The sequence below is a fragment of the Streptopelia decaocto genome (assembly GCF_964273445.1).
Source record: "Streptopelia decaocto genome assembly, chromosome: 15".
Taxonomy (NCBI): domain Eukaryota; kingdom Metazoa; phylum Chordata; class Aves; order Columbiformes; family Columbidae; genus Streptopelia; species Streptopelia decaocto.
This window is the reverse complement of record NC_138670.1, coordinates 5,438,336-5,459,091: the sequence shown is the minus strand read 5'-3', so window position 1 is coordinate 5,459,091 and position 20,756 is coordinate 5,438,336. Positions and strand designations below refer to the sequence as shown.

At 47.9% G+C, this 20,756-nt stretch overlaps 1 protein-coding gene across 1 annotated transcript in view; it reads left to right on the top strand.

The window, feature by feature from the left end:
* Positions 1 to 1,609: 1,609 nt before the first annotated feature.
* The window catches only part of CORO1C (coronin 1C), a 40,404-nt gene continuing 21,257 nt past the window's right edge, over positions 1,610 to 20,756 (top strand). Inside the window, exons 1-2 of the mRNA XM_082066092.1 lie at positions 1,610 to 1,738; positions 18,318 to 18,517. Of these exons, the coding sequence (XP_081922218.1) occupies positions 18,323 to 18,517 (195 nt within the window). The 5' untranslated portion in view covers positions 1,610 to 1,738; positions 18,318 to 18,322. The remainder of the gene's footprint in view (positions 1,739 to 18,317; positions 18,518 to 20,756) is intronic.

Below are 20,756 nucleotides of genomic sequence, written 5' to 3'. Positions count from 1 at the left end.
CTGGGCTGGCTGTCGGAAGGAAGGGATGAATTTATGAGGAATTGGTGCTTGGTGCTCTGGGCGGCACGTGGCAGGGATGCGGAATCGCAACTCTCATCTTTGGGTGCAGGATTTTTTTTTATCAAGATGTTGCTTCAGTACGCGAGACTTTCGTGCTTATTGAATCAGAGGTTAGACTAGTGTCAAAGTTTAACAAATGCTGGATAAGGTTTGTTTAATTTGTAGCTGTGGTGGCAGCGGATGTTTCTATCAGCTGTGATCGGTCTGACCATGACCATGTATCTCTGCGAGGTTTTCTGCATATTTTAACACCAGCTATCACTTAACAGGGGGGCTCACAGTCCTGTCGCAGTTTTATGCGGTGTCAGGAGGGTTCTCAGCTCATCACAACACACGTTTTTTTCCAAATTCTGATTATAAGCAGAGTTACGGGTGTGTCGCTCCCCTGAAAAATTAGGCCCCTTTAAGCACCTAACCACATGCAAATGAATTTGCAAATATTGGTCAAAACGAATCAGGAAGTGAGACGAGCTTTTGGTTTTGGCCATGTATGGTAAACACTGTGCGACGTGGGCCCTGATCGCGCATCATTCGTCCGCCCTTCGAGTTCCCCGCAGGAACAGAAAATCGCAGTATTTGAGGTATCTCCCCGCGTGCCTTGAGGTTCTGGCTGCAGAGACACCCACCTTCTTACTGCATATTGTATTAATAACCATTAGCTCCTTCCACTGAACAGCAGCAATAAAAACACCATCTTTAAAAACACATAAGCCCGTTTTATGGGGTGACAGGAGGGCTCTCAGCTCATCACAACATGCGTATTTCTGCAAACTGTGATTATGGGTGTGTCGCTCCCAAAAGCATCTTTACTTTTAGTGCAATGGGGAGAATCTTTGGTTTCAAGTCACTGTTTTGTGCTTCTCATTGAAGTGTGATTTTCAGCAGGGGCTGAAGCTCTCCTGTTGTCCCCATCCTGCTGGCGGTGCCATTTTCCATGGCAGCAACAGGCCCCGGCACAACAAACCGAGGCGACACGGTTGGTTTCTCGTTGGTTCTCTTCACTTTTGCACCCATCGCCATCTGTGCTTGGGCACGAGGGGCCACATCGGTGGGGTCGTACCTCACAATTTTTGGTTTATGTGCCCCAAACCCCCCGTGTCCCTGCGCCGGTAGATCCCAGCTTTGCGCACAGCCCGGGGCGGAGGATGAGAGGCGGCAGGTGGGGCTGTGAGAGGCCTGAGCCCGGCTGGGAGCAGCGCGGGGACCGCGGGGCGCTGACCCGCCGAGGGGCTGAGGAAAGAGGGGAACCGGGCTGCCGCGTCCCCGCCGGGGCCGCGAAGGAGCGAGGGGAGCGCTGGAGCCGGAGCGCGGCCCCGGATCCCTCAGGCGGGTCCCGCGAGTGACACCGGCGGCCCGTGGGGAGGGGGAAGAAGCACCGCACGCGACCACGCGTGGCGCCGAGCGCCGCGCCACCATTGGCTGAGCGAGCCGCCATTCACCTCCTCATCCCCGCCCTCCGCCGAGAGAGGCGGGACGGGAAGGCACGGAACTGGGCGGTGCCTGGGCGGAGGGGCGTGGCGCGCAGTGGGGAGGCGGGGACAAGGGGGCGTGGCCTTGCGCCGGCGCTGCCCGCCCCCGCCCGCCGCGGTCAGTCGGGCGGCGGCGGCGGCAGCGGGAGGCGGCGGAGGCGGCTCCGCCGGGCTGAGGAGCGGACGCGGGGAGGCGGCTCGGGATCGCGGTGCGCGGCGTGAGGCGGGAACGGAACCGGGGAGCGGGCACGGCGCCCTGCGGCGCGGCGGGCGGCAGCTGGCTGGGCGGGAGGGCGGCGGGCGGCCCGCCGAGGGGAGGCGGCGGTGCCCGCCGGAGGGCGGCGGCGGGCGCCAGGGCAGGGCAGGGCGGGCGCGGGGCCGGCCGGGCTGGCTCTTCCTGCGTGGGGCCGGCTGTTACCGCCGAGCCCTTCCTGAAGCGGCGGCCGCTGTCAGCGCCCGGGCCTGCGGGGGGAAGCGCCCTCCCCGGCCCGGGGCTGCTCCCCCGCTCCCCGCCTTTTTAGGCAGCGGAGCGCCCGGGGTCGCGGCGGGTCCGGCATCCGGCCGGGGCTCGCAGGTTGCCGGCGGGACGCGCCCGAGGCGGGGCCGCGGGGCCGGGCTCTCCCGCCGCACACACACCTGATGCCGCTGCCAGCCCGGCTGCCTCCTGCCCGGAGAGGACCAGTTGTGCTTTTTAATATATATTGTTTTTGGGTTTTTTTTTTCTTTTGTTCATCACGTTTGTTCCTTTTTTCCCCCCTCTTTTTTTTTTCCATGGTGATGCAGCGGCAGCTCGCTGGCACCGGCGTGTTTCTCGCCCCCGGAGCGCTGCGTCCCCACTGCCACCATGTAACATTGCAGAGGACAAAAGATGACTGAAGGATTTAATTTTTTACAATTAATATTATTATTATTATTTCTTGCACTCGTGTTGGCCGCGTACATGTCACACCATTATTTATTGGCTCTTCCGAGTCCGTTCGGGGGATGTGTGAAGTCGTAGCTTGCATGACGTGTTCCTGGGCTTTGTTTTTCTATACAAAAAGCCACATTGTTTTAATAGCAATATGCCAGATATTTAAAGGTTACTGTTTATCTGTGCGTGGTGAAGTAAGCCGCTTCTCCCCTCACGGTACACGGAAAGGCATCCAATGCACAAGCACACAAACGTTCCGCTGTGGTACCCGCGTCTAGACAATGTGATGCTGTGACTGCACAGGAGAGAGAGGGGGATTTTTTATTTAAAAAAAAAAAAAAAAAGGGGGTCTGGAAGCTGTCTGGGAACAAAAGTAAAACTGATTGATGCAGTTTTATTGTTGAAGATAAGTGATATGCATTAGCGTGTTGTGTTTTTCTGAACAGCTGTAGTTTCAGTCCTGTGCGTGTTTGTTTGAGCAGGTCTATTCAGCCTATTCATGCAGATGTGCGCGTGGATTAGTGCAAGCAAGACCAAGGATGTTAGCAAAATGAAACGGTGACGTTGTGAACATACTGGGCTGTGGCTGGCTTTCCAGCTTTGCTGATACTGATTCTGGTTTAATTTTAGGCCAGGCCGTATTCAGATAACCTGACGTGATCGTCTCTCTCCGTGTGCCTCGATAAGCACACGCTGGGGAGGAGCGCGGTGCTGCTCGAGTGTGGGCACATGGTGTGAACTGGCACAGTCTGTCCTGCACGAAGCGCCTTCGGATGTGCCGAATGTGCGGTGGCTGGAGAGAACAGCGGGTATCTTGTGTGTGAGGCAGGAGAGGATATATTCGATTTTTCATTTCGATAACAAGCCTTGAATCATCTTTTCTGCTCAAGGGGAAAAACAGATGGCTGTGCGCTCACTGAGACGTTTTACTGCAGCTAATATTCGTATTTGCTAAAGACTGTGTACACAAAGGTAGAAGATCAAATACTGTTGTGCTAAAGCCCATGCATGTTTATTTTGCGTATATATTTAGTATTTTCAGTAGCCATAGTAAGACCTGACACACTGAGGTACATGTCAGGCAATATTTGCTTTGCATTTGTTTTAATTTAACACTTCATAATAGTAATTTTTCAATGGTCACTTGTAGCCTTTTGTACAGATTGCTTTAATCAGCATTTGTGTGCCCCTGTGTTCTCTGTTGGCATTACCCTGTCTTCTAGTGAGCTGCCTTTTCAAACATCATTGGATTTTTTCAAGTTAAATCTTCATGCTTATTGCATCTGTCACTTCTGGGATTCACTCCAAGCGAAAGGCAGAGATTCAGTTTAATGGCAATGGGAAGGAATGCACAGAAGGGTAAATATCAGCTTTCCTGAGTGATGCAGCAAAGGACGCTGAGAGATCTGCCCTCTGTCGCTGTTCTGTGCATCATGTTCAGGATTAATATTGGACTTTAATGACGGCCTCATAAAATGGCTCATTAAAGCACAACGCTGCCTTTTGATCGTACGAGAATTTATGTTATTGGTTTTAATTTGCTCATCGATTCTGAGGAGCAGGGCTTGGATGGCAGCTGCCCCTCTGGAAGACATGAGCCGAACAGAACGCTGCCCGGCCCCGCTGAGGTCACCGCGCACCCCTCCCTGCGCCGGGAACGTCCTTCAGCCACACTCACAGCCACATTTTCACTTGTAAAGTATGGATTGGTTTGTTTTGATTTATTTTTTTTTTAAACTGATGCTTTTGTGATAATCCCAGCCCTTCTCTTAAGGATGTCTTGGAATAGAAACTCACTGAGGAGTTGAAGTGCCCCAGTTTAAGCATTTGCAGGGCATGTGAACAAGAATTAAATGTCTGTTCTCTTCTAATTCTGTCCCTGTAGTCTCCTGCACCTTGTATTTTTGGTGTGCTTATATTAGTCTGGTCAGAAGCTGCTTTAGTTTACAGTCACACTGGTTATGTGGCCACATGTGAAAAGTCAGATTATCGGTGGCTTTAGGATGACACGACATGAACTGTTTTGTTGTTGTGTTCGTTTTTTTTGTCACAATATGCAGAAATGCAGGTGGTGGTGGCATCGCTGGGATGAACACCACATCTAAACTAAAAAGGGTTTGGTTAGCTGAAGTGACTCAGGAAAGCCAGCACTGAAAGCTGATGCGTTGAGCACCAGTATAGTTGGGATACAGTTACTGGGCCCTTTCCTTCTCCTTTACTACTAGGGTTGATTTGTTCTATTTTCCCCATGTGAGTAATTATACTAAAAATTGGTTATTTGTTTATTTTTGAGGTTATAATCATGCAATACATGACTTTGTGTTTTTAGATGATAGCATTAGGTATATAAAACACCATGGTGAAACTAGAATTACTCAGCGTCTCGGCTTTGCTCTGATGTGCTGACGGTTCTTGGAGGAGCAAACTGTGTGGAGAGGTTCTTCATGGAATATACCAGCCCTTGGTTGGATTTACCAATCATTAGTTGTGTATGTGCCTGGATGGCTTTGTGTGGTGAATATAAACCTGATCAGAATTAATGGCTTGGAGGTGATGATACAGCTGTGAAGCAGAAGGTGATTGTTGGGCATATAGATAATGTTATTTCATGCCTTTCCTGTGCAATTCTTCATGCCAATAAGACAGACTTTACAGCAGACATCTTCGTAACAAGTCACAAAATGTTCCTGATATGGAAGAGGCTTTGTGGTGGAAAACCATAAAAGCTTTAAAGTTCCGGTCTGTAGGTCAGGAACTTGACAGAGAAATAATGAAAATTGAATCTGCCTCCGAAGGGGAAAGAATCCCGCTTGTTCTTTAGAAGGCTGCCAGCCTGCTGGTGCTCTGGTGCTGCCCATCTTGGTTTAGAGATGATAAAGGAAAACACAGGCTCGTTGACCATTTTTCCTCTTCATTTGGTAACGAGTTCAGTACCCAGGTAGAATCACCTGCATTGGAGAAAGGACAATGGCATTTCTTCAGCATGGTCACGTTGCATTGTTATTTGCTCTGTCTTAATCCAAATTGTCTTGATGGTAACAATAAATGATAGGCAATATGCTTTTTTGTACCAGCACGTAATGACTGTTGAGGTCTGGCTCTCAGTGGGAGAAGCTGGATGTGGATGAATCAGTTCTAGTGACTGTTTGACATTGAGCTGGGCCTCTCAATCCATCATAATTAGATTTTTCTTGTTTTCCCTTTTAATAATTGAATTTGAAAAAAAGCAGTGGAAATAAAGCAGTGGTGGGATCTGACTTAAAGTGATTAAGGTTCAGCCTGGTGCGGTCAGGCGCGCTGAGATGAGCTCACAGCTCTAATCTGGAGCATCGCTGAGCTGCGCTTAAGGCCAAGGGTTCCCTTTAGGAAGGATCCCGGTTTCCTTTGGCTCCCCAAACCTTGGCTGGCCACAGCTTCTTTGTATATAATCTATATATGTACAAGGATATATGTGACCAATGTACAAATCTTTTTAGCTGAATGCTAAGGTGACAATTTCTGCAGTCTTATCAAATAGGCCAGAGCAGGATTTCACAAACCTGGATGGGGATGGTGTGACTTAAACTAAACCATGTTTGCACCCAGGTTTGAGCCCAGGGAATACATTTCACCTGCAGTTTCTGGTATAGGCAGTCCCTGGAAAATGGACTTAAAATCACTCTGGTGGGAGTATTTAGAAATGTGGGAACTTCCCCTCCCTTCCCCGTAGTTCTGCATATAGTTGCCATAGTGACTGTGTTTCTGGAGCCCTTGAAAATCCATTGTTTATCTCGCATAAATGTATAAACCTGCTGTACTGAAACATCGCGCCTTGCAGCATCCCCTTCCCCTGCAAACCGGAGAGGGGCTCGACATCCCGCGGTGCTGCAGGTCTGGATGTTGGACATGCGTCAGGCACAATCAGACGGACTGATAATGGGTATAATTAGCACCACCAGGGATTAGCAGGCAGGAACAAATTCAAGCTGGAGCAAGCACTGTGTCCCTTGGGAGCCGGGCAGACTGGCAGTGCTGGGCAGATGATCACTCGATATGGAAGATATCACCAGCAAGGCTCGATGGCTGCAGCTCAGTGCTACTCTTACCTCTTGAAACTGCATATTTATTTTTCTCTTTGAGTGAAATACTTAAAAACCTCCCAGTTGGTTAGTTTGTGCTGGAATCTCAAACACCCAACTGATTTGGGGGATATGTTTGGCATTTACTTGGCATTTTTCATCATACCAGTCGGTGTTACGGTTGTTTCTTGCAGTTGCCCCTGTGAAGCAGGTTGATGTCCTTGGTCCCAAATGGGAAATGCGAGGTTAAGTGTTTTGCTCAGGGTCTTGCAGGTGCTAGGCTGCAAATACTTCTAGCATATAACACTAGACATACTACTTGTTTTACAGTTGGTTCATGTATTTGCACCAGCACACACAGTGGGATGTGTATGTGTGAATAAATGGCCATTCTCACACTCAGCTTTTAAACTCTTAATTTCTTACTGCACTTAGCTTAAACTTACTCCAACCTCCAACATACACTATAATTAAATAGGCATGAAGCCGTCTTGTTCAGAACAGGAGGTGGATTACATTTTTGTGAGTTTTCAGTGAATCTTTTTTAAGGTTAATTTTCATTTTTGGATCTGCTGAGATGGGTTTGCAAAGCAGGAAAAAATCCCGAGCCAGCTTAGACAAACAGGAGTTGCCAGACGTACTTCAGCAATATCTACTTCTGCTTTAGCACGGCGTGAAGGCACAAAACACTTCTAGCGGAGTGTCGTTGTGCCTTCCAGCATCTTTTTCCTGGCCGCTGCTGCTTTCTGGAGCAATTTGTTAAAGTTTGGAGGTGGGCTACCCTGGTGTGGCCTCCTCTTTCACCGCGCTTTGGATGCACGGGTGTTATCTCTCTACTCTTCACTTTGCTCCTTGATGTTTCTTGGGGGGGTAAAGGTTATCTTCTTGCTCTTTACATGCAGTGCTTGCCACATTCATCTTCTGGTCTACTAGGGGAATTCTTAAGCAGTATGAAAGATGACATAAAAACCAGCTGGGGTTTATCTGGGCATAATAGCGCCTGTTGTTTTGGCTGGTTTCCTCCAGAAGCGCTGTAAATGCCGCAGGGACTCTCAAAGGGCTGGAAGCGTGGGCTGCACGTGCGGTAACGTGACTGTCAAGCCGACAGGTAAGTAAAGCTTAAAGGTCATCAAACGCAGGCTGTAATTCTCCATGCCCCTCATTGAAAACAAGTTCTCCAGCAGGAACATCTCGCATCCTTGGCGCAGGGAGCCCGTGGGTGTAGGAAGGTATTTCTCCTTCTTGCATCCAAAGTCTTTCTTCATAGTGTAGCAGGAATGTTTATTAAAGCCGCTTACTAAACGACATATGCTTTCCTAAGCCAACTTTTTTCTTGCCTGCCTGGAGAGGTGATAAAGATGCTCTGTGTTGTGTTTGACAGCAGCCTGCCCAGGTTGCTGCTGCAGCACAGGACGGCAGCCCCGGCCTGACACGGAGCAGCGACAAAGAACATCTGTATGACAGAGGAAATGTGTTTGAACTTGGAACCCTTTGCTGAAACAGATGTTTGAGGGGCTGTAATTGGTACCACAAGATAGGGATTTAAAATCAAGTTAGCAGATTGAGCTATCTGGATTGGAGTTTTAGCCTCCTCCGGTCCCTTCCTCCCTCCCCCAGCCCTGATTTCAAATTGCACGTTGCGGAAACGGGACAGAATGACAATGGTACTCTTTGAATTATAGGCTGCTTAGCCAGAAGAGCTGGCAGGACAGCAAATGGAAATCTGGAGAAATACACGCCAGTTCCAACTGTGAGAATTGAGATTCACTTTGCAGCTTATTTGTACAGCGCTAAAATCCGAAATGCGTTTGCATTGTCCAGCCTGAACCTTCTGCATTCTTCTATGTTGAGGATATTGTCTTGTCCTTGACAATTAACCATTGTTGGTTTTATTTTGAGAACATCAGAAGTTCCATGCGAATGCCTGGCCTGTTGGATGGGTGTTACTGAGCAGCTTCAGAAGTGGAGGTTGCTAAATCAGGCTCAGATTTAGTAGCATTTGGATGAAAGCGTTTCTTAGGGTATGCTAACCAAGCCCATTACTGCTTTTTGGAGGAGAGTGTCTCCGTTCCAAATTGCAGAGTGCTGGGCCACACTGGTCTGTGCTGAGACTCCAGTCCAACCATGACATTGTCCAGCGCGCTGGCCCGTCACATTTGCCATGACGGGGCTGGAAACAATCTTTGGACAACACGATGGGGGCGTATGGCTGCAGTGCCGCTCCGAGAGGTGCTGCTGTTCCCCTTGGCTATCCCGCTCCTCTCCGCTCACGTTCCCTGAGACAGCGAGGTCTTCTTGGTGGGCTCCAGGCAGGTCTGGGGACCGTTCTCCGGCCAGCAAACCCCTTTGTGGTCAGGCCGGACCATCTGGAGAACGCGGTGTCCTCGCTTGGTCAGTCTGACTCACACTTGGCCGGTCTCTCTGTGAGCCTGGGCTGTGCTGATGTGTTGTTTCTGCTTTATTTCTAAGTTGTGAGGAATTCGTGTCCCAGCTAACTCGGTGTTTATAGCAGAGGGCTCGGTTTCACGATGGTGGATCTCAGGCTGGAGCTCCTGTGCTCCTGAAGAACCGGGACCTGTGACCTTTTATCCATGAGACCATTTATCTCCTTAAAACATCTTTAACATTTATAGTTTCTTTCTGTGGATACCATGGCATGTTGTAATTGAGGAGGAAAAGAAAACAGTTAATCAAGTCATGTAGAGATTTCTCATTTTGATAAATCTTCTTGTCTTTTTTTTTTTTAAGGAATGATCCAATTAACTGTAAGCAAGGAGAAGCAGTGTGATGTTTCAGATAATGTCTTAAAGCCACTGGACTTGAACAGGAGATGTGCTTACCTTAGAAAATACTGTGTTTATCAAATTTACATCCATGTCTGCACCCCTTCTGACTTCTGCAGAATGGGAAATCCTGCACATTTTATTTGTGTATATATATGTATGTATGTGTGTGTATATATACACATATACACTACTATCTGCTTGGCTTCTAGCTTAAGTTCCTCACTGAAGAGTACAGACTCCATTCTGCATCGGGAGCTGAGTTTCAGGTCTAATAGCTACCAGGGAGCTCCTCTGTCACACACATGGACTTAGGTTTGCCATTTATTTTGTTTGGGAACATTTGATTGCTTCATGTTGTAAGAGAAAATACAGTTGTTTTCTGCCGTTAGCACTCTGTTGTGTTAGGAAAAAGTGCTTGTTCCTTGGCTGGTTAGTTGGGAAAGGTGGGAGCAGGTGGTGATATGGTGAGAAATCACTGGGAAAGAGCTTTTCTCCTTCCGTAACCATCATCCTTAGCTGGTACGACGCTTTTGCCCATTTCCCAGGTTAAATATAAAAGCCTGTGATGTGTCTCAGGAATGTAGCCTGGAAGAAGCTTGCACGTAACCTTCCAGAGAGCAGAAGAATTCAGCAAATTGAGGTAGCAGCTCTGAACAGACTGATACTTCCTCGTTAGCTCGGCCGCTCTGATAAGAGAACTAGGTCAGCCCTCTGCAGAAGGCATTTTATCTGCATTCTTCTCGGAGCTGGAATCCCGGTGCTTGGCTGTTGTAACCGGCTGGCTGACTCGCAGCTCTGCGCAGGGGGTTGTGCTCCCATCTCGTGCTTTCCTCGGGGTCACAGCGTGCTCTGGAGCCCGGTTGCTGCTTCTCTCTGTGCCATGTGCTGCTTTCACCAGGGGGGTGATGCAGTCGGTCCCTCGGGGTGGAAGGAGCATCTTCCATGGCGCTGGTGTAACATCTCTGGCTGGTGTTCAGCTCTGGAAGGGAATCGCTTCGTCTCCTGGCACTGGGTGAGGATTCAGTGTGCAAAGAAGCATCTCTGGTGTTTATTCCAGCACAGAAAGTGGAGGAGAAGGAAGGCTCTTGGAGGCTGAAAGGCTGGAGCAGCGGTGTCTTAAGGTGGGAGTCTGTCTGCTCCAGTGTGAGGTTTCCCTTTCCTTACCCGGCAAAGCTCATTTGGTGCCCCTGACTCTAGAACTGTCTTCAGGGGCAGCAAAAGTGGGAGCTGAATGAAATGCAGAGGCACACTCAGACATCTGGGATGCTTAATCCATAGGTACCCTGGTCCTCTTTTCCCCACGTATTCTATATGTTACTTGCCTCTATGAGGTTTTGTCCTAGGTTTTGATTTATTTTCTCTCTCTACTTTGCTCTCCTCTGTCTTCTATTTTCATTTTCACTGACCTTTTTTAGCCCAGCGTGCGTTAAATATCTCCGAGTACATCACCCGTTGCTGCCTGCGAGGTTGGTACCTTCAGCGCCAGCTGCCAGGAGATGCTGTAAAAGGTGTAAACCCAAAAGAGGAGGTTGGTTTGGAGGTTGTTCTGGCACCCGTTCCTGCTCCTCAGACCCAGGGTTTGTGTAACTACTGCAGTGTTTCTCTTTACTCATCCCATTATGGCCTCCCAGTAAACTATTTTGTGTAGTGATTTTTGTGCGCGCTCGCTGCTGTAGCTCTATGGTGGATGAGACAGATTAAATGAAGCCAGACAATGCTCTCTCTTCGGGGTAACGATTTTCAACTGCGCTGTCCTTTTGTCACCATAAATTATGGTAAATGATGTAATGTCAGAGTGTAAAGATAAAAGCAACAAAATGGTTTCAGGAGTAAGATCCCCTAAGAAGGTGATTTTCATACCTGGAAATATTTAAGTGAAAACACCCATTGCATCCCTATGTGCACGTGAAAGGAGTGTCAGCCGCAGTGTGGGAGATGTGAAAATGAGGAAATAACACATGTTTCTTGGTGATACTTTGAAGAGTTAAGCATTATAGGTACTTCTGACTTGGAGTTCTTCATATTATAACGGTCTTACTATGATTGTTTCAAAGTACAGCTCTTAAAAAGAGAATCGTATCAAGTATTTCACAGGTTAGAACCAACACCTTGCGCTTTGTCCAGAAGAGCAATTTCAGCTTATTTTAAGTTGGGGTTGTGTTACATTTTTGAATGTGCTGGGCTCCCCAGTTGAGATATAATCGAATTCCCTGGTAGTTTGTGGTTTAGGTTCCCATCCCAAAATAGCATCTCGCCAGTGGTGCAACAGCTGGAAATTTCAGTATTAAGTTCATATTCCAGCTTTTTGTCTTTAAAATGAAGTGAAATCAGATGGCAGGGTCTTGCTCAACCTAGACTAAAGTAACCAAAGACTGAAAATAATCTGTGCACAAATATGATGTATTTTGGAATTGTGACCATCTGTAGTAGTGTTCACCCTTGGTTTAAATAACTCTGAACATCTGAAAACAAAAGTTCTGTCAGCAGTGGACTTAATATGAATTGATTTGAAACAGTATACCATAGAGGGAGTAGCTTTATGTTTAAAAGCGGAGGACTGCGTCAAGGTGTTGGTGGCTGTTCCTTTTTCCTGCCAGAGGTTTCATGTGAAGTCGTGGGGAGAGATGAAATTTTTGTGGCCATGTGATTATTTCCCCCCCTTCCTTCCTTGCCCAAATATCGCAAGACTTAATATCACGAGGCTGAGTTCATGGATTCCCTTCATGCATGGCGAGGGAGATGAAGCTGTCCCTCAGCCTCTCTGGTGGCAGATCGGTTCTCTGGTGTGACAGTGGTGGCAACTTGCTGCTCTTGTGGTCTAATGCCAGTTGTGGCCTGAAGTTGCTGTAGGACACATCTTTGCATCGGTCTCCCATGGGGGTTACTTTGCTCCTTTGGGGCTTGTTGGGCCGTGTTCATTTGGTTTCAAAGAGCGGATGGTCTTCACTGTCCCTGCTGTCTCAAAAAATGACGTCCTTAAAATGATCTGGAGGACTTTCTTCTCAATGAGTCAGTCTTCTGAGACGTTTGTAGGCACTGTCCTGTGCAGTACGGTAAGGCATAGTTTTTATGTGGACTACTTGTACAGCTACATCCCCACACGTGTGTTGGAGCTGGTGTACAGCACGCCGTGCACACGTGTGGGTTACAGAGAACCCGCGGAGGTTGCACAACCAAGCGCCTCGGAGTTAAGAAATGCCAGAAGTGAGCGATTAGGAAATAACCTGGGTGATACTTGTTCCCCTTTTCCCAGGGTATGGGCTCGGTCCCCGCTCCATGGGCAGGGGGGTGGGATGGAGCCCTCCTTGCCCCTGTGGAGCGGGAGGTGCGGTGGGATGGTGGCATCTTCATGGCTTTAAAACCTCTGGATTCTTCCACACTCCATATGCAGCTCTGTACCTTATCCACCATATGATGTTCGAAGTGCTCCAAAAGGTGAATCAGTAGATTCCTTGTGGGCTTTTCTCTGGTGCTTCTCTCCGTCACAGCCAACTGCTCTGCAGATGGGGCTGAGTCCTGCTGTGGGAAGGTGGTTTCTCCATGCTGGGGCACTTAGGCCTTAGGTTGAAACATCCACAGATTGATTATTGGTTTAGGATTATAAAACACCTTCTGTTACTTTTTATAAAGGTTTCAGTTCTGAGGGCTCATCGCTTTTGCAGGTGCGGCCCAGGTGTCTCAGCCCGGGTGTTCAGAGGGACCTTGGGCTGCCTGGTCGATGTGTGGGGCCTGGAGAAACCCCTGGGCTTCCCCACATCAGGTGCTGGTGGCATTGCCTATAGTCTGTCTTGATTATTTTGTTTTATTCTCTGTATCTGCTTCTAGTTTGTTAATAGTTTGTTGAGACTGTACCTTTATTCCAAAGCTACCATTGAAGCGTATGCAACCTCTTCAGTAAGGCTGTAATTCTGAGTTTCGGGGTTCTCACCATCAACAGCTGCAACTTACCTTGACATTTTCCACTTAAATAGCCTTTCCAGTCCCTAGTACCACCCTTTTATAAGAGCCATTCCCATATCCAGGGGATTTCTATCTCCTCACCCCCACTTTGATAGTGGCCTCTGGCTGCCTGTGACTTAAACCAACCTTTTATTTCCAACGCCTCCCTTTCCAGAAGGGATCAGGATCACATGGGCTCAGCAGGATTTTGCCATTAGTGGGGGGTTTTCCTGCCAGTGTTCCCTCGCAGGATGCGTTTCCTCTTGCATAAGCAGCCTGAAAACGCTCCGAAGCCACAGAAATACATCTGTTGGATTCTGGAGACAGATAAATCCTTTATAAACAGGAAAATGGGCAAACTCATGGTCACTCTTGTGACACATCATGATGGGAGATCAGAAAGAAATGGAATGAAAAGTATCACTGTGCGGGCCCGGCTGACGGCATCCTGCGTTTCTAAGGTCCTTTTAAATGCTGCACGGCGGGCACAGACAGTGGGAGACCAAGTTAAATCATTGGTAAAGTTCAGCTGGAAGTCACTTGATATTTTTTTTGGGGAAAAAAAGAGGAGTTTCAAAGGCCTTTTCCTCCGTCCCCGCGAGGACGTGTAAGATGCCATGTGTCGCGGAGCGGGATCCAGGAGATCAGCGTGGCCGTAGATCTGTCAGCACTTCCATTGTGGTGGCCTTTGCAGGGTGTCTGACGCTTCTGGTTTAATTTCGCTGAGGGCTGGAGCTCTGGCAAAATTTAAACTCCTTTCAACTCCTAGTCGTGAGGTTTTAAATCCTCTAAATTTGTACTTTACAAAAAAAAAAAAAAAGAAAAATCTATTTCCTGTCTAGCAAGTGTATGGAGACCGTTCCAGCTCCTTAGCGAAGATATAACAGCGCAGACAATGATCTAATTAAGTTCCTTTTTTAAAACCCTCGCTCCATGCCCAGTTCTAGGAGTAAATCCCTCGCACGGCCCGTCAGCCAGGGATGCGCTTTCCTGCCCTCTCGGGTATTTCCAAAGCTGCTTCCCCAGGGTCCCAGGTCTTGCTTTTACATGTGTGACAGAGGCTGAATCAGCCTTTCCTTGGGGTGAATCATCTCAAATTTGGGTGTTTCACCTGATAATCCCACAAGCGGCCAACCTGGGAGCTGCTGCCGGCACGTGGCCAGGCTGAGACAACCTGTGGCAACCAAATTCATCTGTGTCTTTTTGCAGATGGTGGAGGAGGGGATCCTTTGCACTGCAGTATTGAGAAACAAATGAGGATACTAAATGCTCTTAGGATGGGGTAGGGAGAAAAAGACTCCTTGGTACTTGGGATCAGACTCATCCCATTTTGCTTTTCACCTGCTCGCTTTCTGTGCTGTGCTGAAAGATCCGCGCTTGCCGCTCTTTAGAACCACAGCCCGTGCTTATATTCTTTTCTTTCCCTTTTTCTCTCTGGAGAGCAGCCAGATCAAGATGGCTGTGATCCAACGCCAAGAATCGCTCCCTTTGCTATGGAAATGAGGACTGGGAGGCTGCTCGCCATGTGTTCCTCAGAGCTCCTGCTGAGGAGGATGAGCCGGAGGTGGGGAACGGGGCAGCGAAGGTGTGCTCGAGAAATCCACTTGGAACAAACAAGGATATTTTTGGATACATCTGAGTCTTTGCATTTTTTTTTTAAAGTCTCTTATAGGAAACCAACCAAAAAAAAATGCCCTTTCCATCAAATGGTAAAAATGAGGGAAATAAAACAGTAGAGTATCACCATAGATAAAGGGTGTTTGTCTTCCATTAGAGTGGAAGGGGTGGCAGACCTCCTAGTATCTGATATTTGAGATAATTCTGTGTTGTGTTTTGTTGGTTGGGTGGGGTTTTTTTTGGTTGGTGTTTGGTTTCTTTGTTTTTTTTATGTTCAGGTGTTGATCAAGCAAAGGAAAGATACAATTATCCAAACAATACACATAATCTTCCTTCTTAACTATCACATCCACATCCCCAGCGTTAAAGCGGACAAATGGCAAAACCCCTGGGTACATGATATATTGACACCGGGCAATTTGCTGCGTGTTAACTCAGCAAGGTGGGTTTAAGCCTTCGCTTTACCTTTTATTTAAACCATCAGATATTAATCTCGATGCACAGTGGGATGGAACACTGCCAGTGGGTGAGGAGTTATGAAAATCATGCACAAAGCAGGGGATTTTTCCCTTCTCCGAGATGAATTGCGCACCCCAGGCAGGTGACTGAGGAGGGTTTTGCTGCAAAAAGACATACAAGGTGTGTTTTCAGAAGGGGAAAGGGCTGAGCTGTTTGCAAGGACATCGTTGGGCTCCGCAAGAACATCGCGGCTTCTCCGGGGTGACCCGGTGTCACCTCGGGTACCAGTGGGGATGGTGGTGGCTGGTGGGGAGGGAGGAGGAGGATGATGATGCTCTGGTACAATGGTCGCTGCAGGGTCTGGCAGAACCAAAGTCATGGCTCCAAAAGTCCAGGCAGCCCCAAACATCTTACGACTGGGATGGAAACGTCCGACAGGTCTCTGAGTGAATCTACGCAACAAATTAGTAACAGGGTGTGGAACTGCATTTTTTTATGATGTATCTTAATTGGGCCTCAGGCGGTTTGATAGTACAGCGTGTTTCTTGTCTTTTGGGGATGTTTTGAGTTGAAATTCAGTTTTGTTGGTGTGTGTTTCAGAGGGCTGGGGCTCGGCCGGGCTCCTGCTCTGAATCCCCTGGGAAGGGGCTGGTTCCCGGGATGGAGCCGCGTTCTGCCTCACCCGGGATGCAGCATCCCACCTCCATCAGCTTGGGCAGAGCTGTTCCCATCCATTTTGGACGACTTCATCTCTTCCTTTGCCTGAAAACAAAACCAAAACCCGCATCGCACTGCAGGTGGAGCAGTTGTATTTTTTTTCCCCCCAAAATGGGTGCAGCTTTGCTGCCAGGTGATTAATGATCTGTCCCGTGTGCGTAGTGGTTTGCTCCTCATATTTCATAGTCCCATTGCATGAAAGGTACTGTCTGCAGCTGCTCCATCCACTTGCGGAGCTGAACATGATCTCTCAGGGTATCACTGTGTATTTTAAGTGTAAAATCTGGGTTTTGCAGCCTTGCGTGGCTGGTTTATTGTTTCCCACCGCACTTCGGTGTCCCGGGCGTGCCCAGGATGGAACAGGCCTTGTAGTTGTGCTGTCAGTGAAATAGTTGGCAGGAAATGTATTACGCAATTCTGTTAACTGATGTTAAGTACAGAGGAAGCCTAAGTTCATGATAGTAATTATTAATAATTATATACAGCTTTTTTCATGTGGACATCTTAAGCACCCTAATAATTTACAAAATTTTTTGCATTTAAAAACTACACCTTTTATTTTTTTTCGTAAACTGTGTGAGACCTTAATAAAATGGTGTTTGTGCCACTTTGAAATGACTGAATTAACTGGGGAGATTTAACAGGACATCAGTACAGAAATGGTACTGGGAGAACCCACCTGCTCGCCCATGCTGGAAACAAATGCAGAGCCCTTTGTGCCGGTGTCGCTGACCCCGTAATCGGCGCATTTATTATCGGTGCGTGCAGGGAATACTGAGGTTTTTTCCCCAAACTCGCTGCCTGGGCTGTGACCGTGGGTCTGGGCTTGTTCCTGCTGTCACTGGTGACACCGGTGACATTGCCACCTCAGCAGCCGCTTCCCAAATGCTTCAGAGCTGGATGTGATGGGAGGAGCTGGTGGAAAACAAACACTCTGCTTATTTTTTCTTATCTCTGCAGAAACTGGAGTATTCCACTCGATGCCTGTCTGTTATGTTAATTGTAACATTTTTCTCCTCTTCAAACATGTTCTGTGACTGCTTATTTCCCAGCTCTGATAAGTGCTTTCCTCTAGTTATTCAGCTTTTTGTCGCTGTTAATTTTTTTTTTCAAGCTCCGAGACTACAAAACAGCGATCATTCTGAAGTCTATTTTTTTTTTTAATATATTTTTTTACTAGGCTTTCACGCAGAGCCTTTGCAGTCAGAGACAGCGAACAACCTTTTATCACTCGTGCTGCAGACAGGCTGCGCGGGGGAATCGGTGTCTCCAGAGCATCAGGCTGCTGGGTCGGGAGCAAAGAACCCCAGCAAGCTGAGCAATTTTTCCCAGCCTCTCCATGTGCTGGGGGAGGCAAGATAGGAGGTGGACTCTGCTTATTTTTACTCTTTACATTTTTGTTTGTTTTCCCTAGAGACAGGATAGTAATAATTTTCTCTCGTATGTAAAAGCAAGATGCTCTATGGAGGCTCCTCATTCCGCAAACCGTGATTGAGGGAGGAAAGTCTTGTGTGATGGGAAAAGTCCTTCTCAGGCACAAGGGCTCCGTAAGTTTAATGCACAGAGGGCAGGACAGTCTCTCGCTTCCAGGGCTGCTGTTCGCATATGGGGCTGTGCCCGCGGCTCCTTCCAGGGAGTCTTCCCCTTTCCCTCTATTCTACCTCAAGCCTTCTTGAAAATTATTTTCCTCAGGAGAAGTGCTACAGACACACTAAGTTAATTTGAGTCATTAGCTTGTTTCCATTACTCCTTTCTGCCTAGGAAACTAATTTTATTACATTTTTAGTGAGATTTTGGAGTTAGAAGAAAGAAATGGAAGCCAGGGAACATGTGGAACCACTTCGCAGGAACACCGGATTTTGAGAGCGTGCATTTTTATTTACATCTCCTGGACCCTGTCTGACTTGAAAGTAAACAAGTTCAATCCAAGACCAGATTTATCCCTGCAAATATGTAGAGACGTGTCTGAAAACTGCTTTTAGGATTAGGAACTTCCTTTACTGCAATAAGAGAATACATTTTCAATGGGAAAACTGATGCCTAACTGGCAAATTCGAAAACACCCTCAGAAGCGCAGTTGTGTTTGGTGCAAGACTGAAACTTTATTTAAAAGAATAAAGAAAAAGGTGAAAGTGGGTGAGAATTCGGCAGGTCTAAAGCAAGGTGCAGGAGTAGGAGGTGAGGCTGTATATTTGTGTTGCTGGATGCGGATGATGCAGCAGATGAGAGGGTCCCGCGGCGGTTCTTGGTGGATGCCATAACTGATATTTTAATTTTCCTGTTCTCCTCTTCCCTGCAGACACGATGAGGCGAGTGGTACGACAGAGCAAATTCCGGCACGTGTTTGGCCAAGCGGTGAAAAACGACCAGTGTTACGACGACATCCGCGTCTCCCGCGTCACTTGGGACAGCTCGTTCTGCGCCGTCAACCCGCGCTTCGTGGCGATCATCGTAGATGCCAGCGGCGGCGGAGCCTTCTTGGTGCTGCCTTTGCACAAGGTAAGTGCTTATTTTTGGAAGTTTCTCCCCGTTGCTTGCCCAGTTCGGCGCTTGTTTATGAGCGACGTTAAGGCTGGGAAGCCTGTGTTGTGACAAACGCCGTGTAAGAAGCCATTTAATGTCTCTAATCACTGTAATCCTTCCTGTACATTAAACATGATAAATAAGCATTTTGCTCAATCAGTCTGAGCCAATTCTTTACGGCAGAAGTTTCAGCATAGCATCATACTCCTAATGAAGCCCCATGATTTATGGCAGCAGCAGTCAGCTCTGAGCTGCTCTTGGTGGTGCCCACCCTCCAGTTACTCTTTTCTATATGGTATAAAACAGGAATAATCTTGGTAAGAAAACAGCTCTTCCAAATACCATCGCAGCTGTCCTGAGGTCCTCCCAGATCACAGGGCTGTGTTTAGGCTTTACTATACTCCATATAGTGTATATATATACACATATATATACTTTATTATACTACCAGATCTTGTTATCCCCTAGTACCTGACATACTGAGGAGAGAGGCTTCACCTGATCTTAGGCTGGGAAACACCCCTTACAGCCTCCGCTGTGCAAAATGCTGCTAATTCTGCAATAAATAACCTTTCAGTGAGCCCGTGTATTCACTCTACTTCATTCCCTTCTCCTTTGAATTTATTTGTAGAGCCCCAGGGGCGTGCTTTGCAAAACACACGGCAAAGTGGGGTCCCTGTCCGTGAGCCACGAAAATGGCTGGATCAAAGCAGGGAGGCTGCAAAGACGGGTACAAACACCGTCCTGGCAGCCTCTTACAGCACGGTGGGATAAAAGCCCACAAATGAGCAGGAGCGATGTTTCAGGCTGAAATGAATTCCTGGTGCCCCCTGACACTGCATGGAAAAAATTGCAGAGCATCTTTTTTTTCCACCCTCGTCGGAGAGCGGGGCTCTCGTCTGCCTTGCTGATGCTCAGCCCGCAAATTCTTGTGATGAAAGTCTTGTTTCCAGAACATTATTTTCTTTGTGACCCTCAGGCTTCTCTCTTAACCATACACTTCAATTCTCCTCAGTCTGTCATCAGCCTGGTCTTTTTTTTTGCTCCCTAGCTCCATTTGCAGATCTGCCCTGTTTATATATAGAAATAGTGACCAGAATTGAATATAGCATCCATCCCACGTGGCGAGTGCGTTACAGGGGCAGAGGCAGCGAGTTCTCACTTACCCCTCAACCCCCTGGCCTCCTGAAATAGCTCTTCAATTGGCTTATAACTCGTTAACAGCCCTTCTTTATGAGCATTCTGCTTTGTGCTCATCTTAGTCCTGCTCTTGCCCAAGTCGCAGGTCTCGATCAGGAGCTTCTTGCTCAACGCAGCGTGCGGTTGCACGCGTGTTGCATCACGGCACAATCCAACGCGGGTGCCAGAGGATGCACAACCCTCATTTTCTCTTACTTTCTTAGTTTTCTTACTTCCTGCCAGTATTTCCCGCTAATTCTGAGCGATCTGGCCTTTTTAAGCGCCAGCTTATGATTGTTTTTTATGTTTATTCGGTGATTCCTCCTGCCCTCCTCTGTTCCTGTCGTTGCCTTTGTGCCCTCGGTGACGTTCTGGTCTCACACAGCTGTTGAATATTCAGATATGATGATGTTTCATGCAAAGCCGGAGGAACTTGGTTCCGAAACCCCTCAGCCTGACACGTTCTTTTGCAATGCAACGTGTTGCTGGCTTTGCTCTAACCAGTTCCTGTGTTCCTCATTTATTTTTATAGCCACGGCTGATGAAATCTTTCCTTCAACACCCGAAAATTCTGATTTCTGGTTGAGCCCATTTAGCAGAAAATCATTGAGTTCCCACAGCTAAAACCTCTCTGTTATATTCAGGGGCGGGGGAGAAGGATTAATTTTAATCCATGGTTTTGGGATGATGTTAAAACTGAGCCATAAAAACATGATTTTCTGCATTTTGGAGCTTTCCGGAGGCTGCCAGGCTCTGCAGGGAAATGACCCTCCTGTGACTTAATTGCACCGTGTCCGCTCAGCCCTGGCTTGTGTGGGTCACTGGGGATGGCTTCTCATGTGGCTTGACCTTCCGCACGGGGTGAGCGGATCCTGCACCGCTCATCACAAAAAAGTGGTTTTTACTCATTTTAAACGGCTTTTTTTAGTCTTTTTTTTTTTTTCCCTGGCGGCAGTGGATTTTGCACCCAGGCGGGCGCCTCCCACCTCCCTCCCCGGCCCTGCGCTGGGGGTCGGGGGTCTGTGTGTGGGTGATT